Source organism: Lonchura striata, chromosome 3, assembly GCF_050655825.1.
Source record: "Lonchura striata isolate lonStrDom1 chromosome 3, ASM5065582v1, whole genome shotgun sequence".
NCBI classification, from domain to species: Eukaryota; Metazoa; Chordata; class Aves; order Passeriformes; family Estrildidae; genus Lonchura; species Lonchura striata.
This window is the reverse complement of record NC_140705.1, coordinates 106,358,441-106,364,561: the sequence shown is the minus strand read 5'-3', so window position 1 is coordinate 106,364,561 and position 6,121 is coordinate 106,358,441. Positions and strand designations below refer to the sequence as shown.

Sequence of the window (6,121 nt, the reverse complement as noted above, 5' to 3'; positions counted from 1 at the left end):
AATTGTGAGGTGGAGAAGCTTGAGTCTCTGCTTGAAGGTTTTGGTGACAGGCACAGGGAGAACCTTGTAACCCTTGTGCCATGCAATGGGTGCTAGAACACACACAGGAGGGGGTGGAAGTCCCTTCTTGGAATCCAAAAAGGGGTTTCACATGCCTTGAAGTATTTGATGTGATGGAAAATATCCCTGATTTAAGTAAGGGGATGTCTGTGGCTGAGGTTGTACAGAACTGGGAGGAATTGTTTGGGCAGCAGAATTTTGCCAAGACAGCACAATAAAGTTGTTCCAAAATGATTGGGCAACTCTAAGCTGGTCTGCTCACTGGACTGGGTAATGGCCATCCCCAACGCTGAGTGACATTCTTTCACTTGGTGTCTTTAGTGAGCAGACATCTTCTGACATCAGGCAAGATTTGAAGAAGGTTATGCCAAGGTGGCAGGGACCAGTACAGATCTAGGGTGGTTGTTCTCAGCACAGCCTACCTTGATTAACACAGAGGAAAGATTGCTACTCACTGTGAGACAGGAATCCGTTGGCCTGGTGATGTCACATTTATTTTTGCCTGTTTTCTTTTATATATTCTCTGCATTCTTTACACATATATTTGTAGCTCTGTAGCCTGTTGTTGTATCTGTGGCTAATTTTCCCTACCTTTTCCCTAAGCAGAAACACAAAACATATTTCAGAGCTCCATGCCCTGGAGAGTACAAGGCCCCTAATCCTATCTTGGTTCATCTTGGGAGCCAAGGCTGGAAACAGCTCTTTGAGGTGCATTTTCATAAACAAAGTTTAGTTTCTATCAGGGTGGGGGAGGATTTAGAGACTGTTGAATTGAGGGACAAATTACTTCATTGTGTGTGGTACTAATTGGTGATTTTTTTCAAATATGCTAATTTGTTAAGCTTATAAAACTATTCACCTCATGTGGGGGAGGAATTCTGTGCACATTTGCCATATCTGCACAGGAGGCCTCCAATAAAGATCAGCCTTTGTATTATATACTATGCTGTATGCTATACTATAATGTTCCTATACTAATATTATGTCAAAGATGTGCTGTTTTGTTTCTAGGTTCTTTAAGGCTTTACTAGGGGCCAAGAAGAGTATCCAGAAAGAGCTGGAGTGACACCTAGTCCAAGGCATTTTGAAGTATTCCATTAGATGAAGAAAGTCAATGTTCACTTGCCTTCACCTGGAAAAGACAGGCGAAAACTGCCTTCAACAAGACTACCCCATGGCAGTCTACCAAGTCTACCCTTCAACAAGTTGCTCTGCCCAACAGAATCAAAGATTAATTGAAAAGGGCAAAAATTTTGGTGCAGATTTGTACAGTTTGTAGATGATTTGTTAATTGCTGGGTTGAGATAAGAAGGTTCTGTGGTGATTCTGTGCAGCAATCAGGAAAACAAGCACATCAAACTGCAGTTTGTGTCTCTGCAGCTGGCTCTGATTGCTCCTTCTTTTTATTTGCCAGGCTTGTACAGCCTCTCAACTCCTTTCTTTCTCTGCCCTCATCTCCTTCCAAATATGGAGCCAAAAACCCAGGGATCATTTCCCCCTGGCTCACAGGTGGGCCCTGCCTGTGAACAGCCTTGGTGTTGCAGGTGGTGTTGGCCCACACACCTTGGCCTTCCACTGCATTCCTGGTGTGCTTTCCTACTGTTCCTGCCAGGTTCCCCTCCCCAGAATGACCCCAGCTCCTCCTTTGAGTATCTGTGAAGTGTGACCACCTGGCACATCAATCCCTCTTTGCTGCCCATGAAATCTGGCTCTGCCTTAGGGCACTGGCACTCCAGTCAGGAGCCAGGAGTTTCCCTTGTCATGCCTGGGAGTTTCCCAGATGTGTTCCCTTAGCTCAGGCTCACATCAGCCCCTAAATCAGCAGCCCATGTGCATTTGAGCATTACCTCCAAGGTGTCTGCTTTTTTCCTATCCCTTTCCTAGGCTTGATGTACCAGGTTCCCCAGCCCACAGTGTCTCAGAGCACTCTCCTCTCTGACCAGGCGCTCTGGAGCTCTTTGGAGCCACTCTGTCCCTTGGTGCCCCCAGGCTCAATCTGCAGGTGCTGAGCATGGCACTTCTTGTCTTGCTTAGGAGTTAGAATTGCACTGAAAAGACAGTTCCCTGTGAACCAAAGTAACTTTATTTCAACAACTAAATCAACTCCAGTGTCTGTGTGCACAGAAAAGAGGAGTGTGGTCAGGACAGAGCAGGGTTTTGACCCTGAGGCTGCCTTTGGATCGTCAGGAAATTGTTGTGGTGCACTGCAGCCTGCCCTGGATCCTGCCTTTCCTGCTGCTCAAGGAGCACTTTTAATTGAGTTTATACGCATGTTGTAATCGATCCAGTCATAGAAGTGCTGAATGGAGATGTAGACTCCAGGCTGCCTTGCTCTGGCACAGCCTGTTCCAAAGCTGGTTAGTCCGATGACCCACCAGTAGTCTGCATTGTTGTCCTGGCACATGAGAGGACCACCGCTGTCACCCTGCAGCAGAGCACAGAGGATTAAGGTGTGTTAAGTGCAGCACTGGGGCTGTCTCTTTCTCTCTCCCATCCCCTACCAGAGCTGTATTCTGGGCAGAGGAATGGTCTGCTCAGGGGCTGGAGCCTCCAGAAGCTTGGCTGTGAATGACTTGGGTTCTTGTAGGGTCGGGTTCTCTCTGTCATCTCTGCACAGGGCTCTTGGATGTGCAGAGGATGGATGCTTGGCACAAGGGGACCTCTGGGCTGCCAGGAACACTTTAACTGGGCTGTCTGGGTTTTTGGCACAAGGGGAGCCCTGGGCAGGCAGGGGTGGATGGGGAGTGTGTGGGAAGCCCCCAGAGCAGGTAGGGATGAGCTGGGGCTGGGAGGGTGACTGAGTGGCCGGGCAGAGCAGGCCCTGGGCTGTGTTGGGGTGGTGCTGCCCGGGCTGCCAGAGCTGCTGGGGGCTGAGTGGCTCATGGCACGCTCCTACCTTGCAGGAGTCGATGTTGCCCTCTGGGTATCCAGCACACAAGTTGTAGGGATGGACTTCCCCTGCATACCAGTCACTGCTGTTGCAGAGCTGGACATTGATAAGATGGACCTTAGCCTGCTGTAGGCGATCAGCTGAATCTAGATCTGTGAGCAGAGAAAGGAATAAGCCCCCAGCAGAACCACGCCAGTTCTCCTTCCCTGTCTGGGGAATCCCCTTTCCCAGGGCCAGACCCATCTTTGCAGAGGTGTAGATCCTGCAGCCTGGCTTTGGCCTCTGTTGTGGGGAAGCCCAAACCCTCTCCCCAGTGTGCTGAGTTGGCCCAGAAGTTGCTCTTGGTACTCACTTCTTGCCGTAGTGACACCCCAGCCAGCAATCCAGCAGTTGTGCAGGGCTGAGACTATTAGGTTGGGGTCAGCCAAACAGGCCAGCTGGATGTAGGAGCTGCACAGGACAGGACGGTCCAATTGCATCAGGGCAATGTCGTAGCTGTAGTCGCTACGCCTGTAGTCACTGTGTATCACCACCTGCTTGACGCTGCGCACTTGTGCCCCAGGGCCTGGCCGAGTCAACTGCGTGGCCCCAATCACCACGTACAGCAGGCTGATGTTACTGCAAAGGAGATGGAGAGAGGGCTGAGAGGGAGTCGCAGCAGCCCTGCAGTTGTCTCTGCTTGCAAGGCAGAGATGGGGCAGTGCTCTGGCAGGTGTGAGTGCCCTTGCACGCCTTAGGCTGGGGGAATGTCAAGCTGGAGGCTGCTCGGAAGCCTTGGCATGAGCCCAGGCTTCTCCTGAGCAGTGTGGCAGCCTGGCTGCCTGAGAGGAAAGGGGATGGGAGCAGCAGGTGGTGCTGCTGACAGGGCACCTGCTGGTGCTGTGGGGATGTCCCCATTCCCTGCTCCTCCTTACTCAAACTTGTCGAAGCAGTGGGCTGCTGTGAGGACCCAATCTGCAGTGATGAGGGACCCTCCACACCAGTGTCCGAGGCCTGGTACCCAGGGGTGCTGGATGCTGACGATCCAGGGCCATTCTGCTTCCGCAGCTCCTGTGCCACCCACAATGCGTGTCATGCCGTAGTCATAAGCCATGTTGCCATAGGAATAAGTCATGGGGCTGTTGACAGGTGGCGGAACTCGGAGCCCACAGCTCCCTCTGGAAGCAGAAAATAATTTCCGTGCTGCTTTGTGGCCTGCTGTGTCTCAGGCTGAAGCTCAGCCCTCTGCCCTCCCCACAAGGGCTTGCACGCCCTGCAGGCCAGGGAAGCCCATGGGGTGTGCGTCTGTCCCTGCAGCACCTGGCTGCTGGCAAGGAGCTGAGGCTCCCCATGGTGGGTGGGAAGCTGTCCCCGGCCATGGGGGACAGGCGGGTCCCCTCCAGGGAAGGTCCCAGGTGTTGCCCTGGCTCCTCCCAGGGCCTGGGGCCACTCACCCGCAGGGGTACTGGATGCTCTGCGCCAGCCCAGCCACGGTGAGCAGGACGAAGAGGCCGAGCCAACTCATGGCTGCCAGAGGCACGTGTCAGCTGCAAGCACTGAGAGCTCCGTGCAGCAGCACAGCCACAGCCGCAGTGCCCGCAGCAGCCGCGCTGCCCGTGGAGCCCTCGGCCCCGGGGCTGATGTCACAGAGAGGTGGGTTCCATGTTCTGGGCTCTCTGGGGATCCGTGTCATGGAACCCACTGGGGGAGGGGCAACATCTAATTGATGAGCCATATGATAGTTTGAGGTGGAAGGGACTTTGGAAATCATCTCATTCTGACCCCTTGCCTTGGGGTGGAGGGTAACTTGCATTGGAGATGGCTGCTCAGAGCCCAGCTCAGAAGCTGTCCTTGAACACTTTGAGGGCTGAGGCATTGAAGTACTAAGTCCTGAGCAAATGGCCCTAAGGCAGCAACAACAGGTCTTGACCAGAAGTTGATCTCTAGATTTACCTTCTAACCAAATGTTATCAATATCTGCTCACTGGCAAAACATGGATTTACCTTTCCCTATTTAGAAGCTGGACAAGGCCACATCTGGCCTTCTTTTGTGGTGTAGGGTCACAGACAACTCCCTTGGATCCTCCTGAAGGCCTCCAAGGCCATCGGAGCATTTCAATAGGAGAATAAAACCAGATATTCCTGCTATAGAAGTTATGGTAGCTTGTTTAGTCAACAGGATAAAAGAGGGCCCTGTCCCAGTGCCGTCAAAAACCTCATTGCCTGTAGGAGGTTGCATCTGTAGAATTTCCTATTTGCGAGGAGTGTTTCCCCAGTATTGTGACAGTGGCTTCCCCCAGTTGAAGGGGCAAACCTGGATGATGGTAAAGTATTAGGGTAACTAGTGATGTATTTTCACCACTGTAGGCAGTCTTTTATAGTAATGATTAGATGCATTGCTTAGCTTATCCTTTTGCAATTCTTTCCAGTTTTGAATTTCAGTAAATTACAGTAATTCCTGAAGTTGGTGTCTGTGTTGTCTCTGCTGACCCTGACTGTGGGAAAAGCAGGATTCCACACTGCTCTGGGTAACCTATGCCTGAGCCTCAGTGCCTTGGAGTGATTTATTATGATAGTGTATTCAGATATCCTCTGTTCCCTTTCCAGAACTTTTTATTGTGTCTTTAAGACCCCTCAACCCCAGGACCTTGCACGTTTGAGGCAGGGGGGACCAAGTGTTTTTGTTTTGCATGGTTATTTTTTAAAAGCTCCCTGCTCAGGTTTCTCAGGGCACTGTGTGGTGTGATTTTATCATGGCTGGCTTGGTTTTTGCCTAGGCCAAAGTTTTTTTCTTTCCTTGTCTTGGAGATGCTGCAGTAGTGATTTTTGGCCTGCTTTGAGGCAAATAGAGCAGCTGCTTGTCTGAGACCAGGGACATCGCACCAGCAGGAGCAGAGCTTCCCTGCTCCAACCCAAACCACTATGAGCTGTGCCAGGCTGTGGAAAAAACACACCAAATGGCTCCAGCCCAGCTATTTCCCCTGCCATGACTGTTCTGCTGCTCTTTGCTGTGGGGTGGAGGTTGGTGTCAGATGAGCCATGAGGCTTTCATCTACTGCTGGGCCTTCATCTGCTCCATGAGGCTCCTGCCTTCCAAAGGGGGAAGAGCTGATGTCATCTTTTATCATGTACCAGGAATGGGTATTCTCCAGCATTTTTGGTCTCCTTTTGTTCTGGTGGGGAAGTGAGGTC

At 51.5% G+C, this 6,121-nt stretch overlaps 1 protein-coding gene across 1 annotated transcript; it reads right to left on the bottom strand.

Annotated features, from left to right (window-relative positions):
• Positions 1-2,299: 2,299 nt before the first annotated feature.
• LOC110482998 (acrosin) lies at positions 2,300-4,043 on the bottom strand. The gene is made up of 4 exons (XM_077782531.2): positions 3,865-4,043; positions 3,303-3,568; positions 2,957-3,102; positions 2,300-2,485 (listed from the first exon to the last, which is right to left on the bottom strand). Exons 1-4 carry the CDS (start codon positions 4,041-4,043, stop codon positions 2,300-2,302), a joined length of 777 nt encoding a protein of 258 aa, XP_077638657.2.
• Between the last annotated feature and the right edge of the window lie 2,078 nt (positions 4,044-6,121).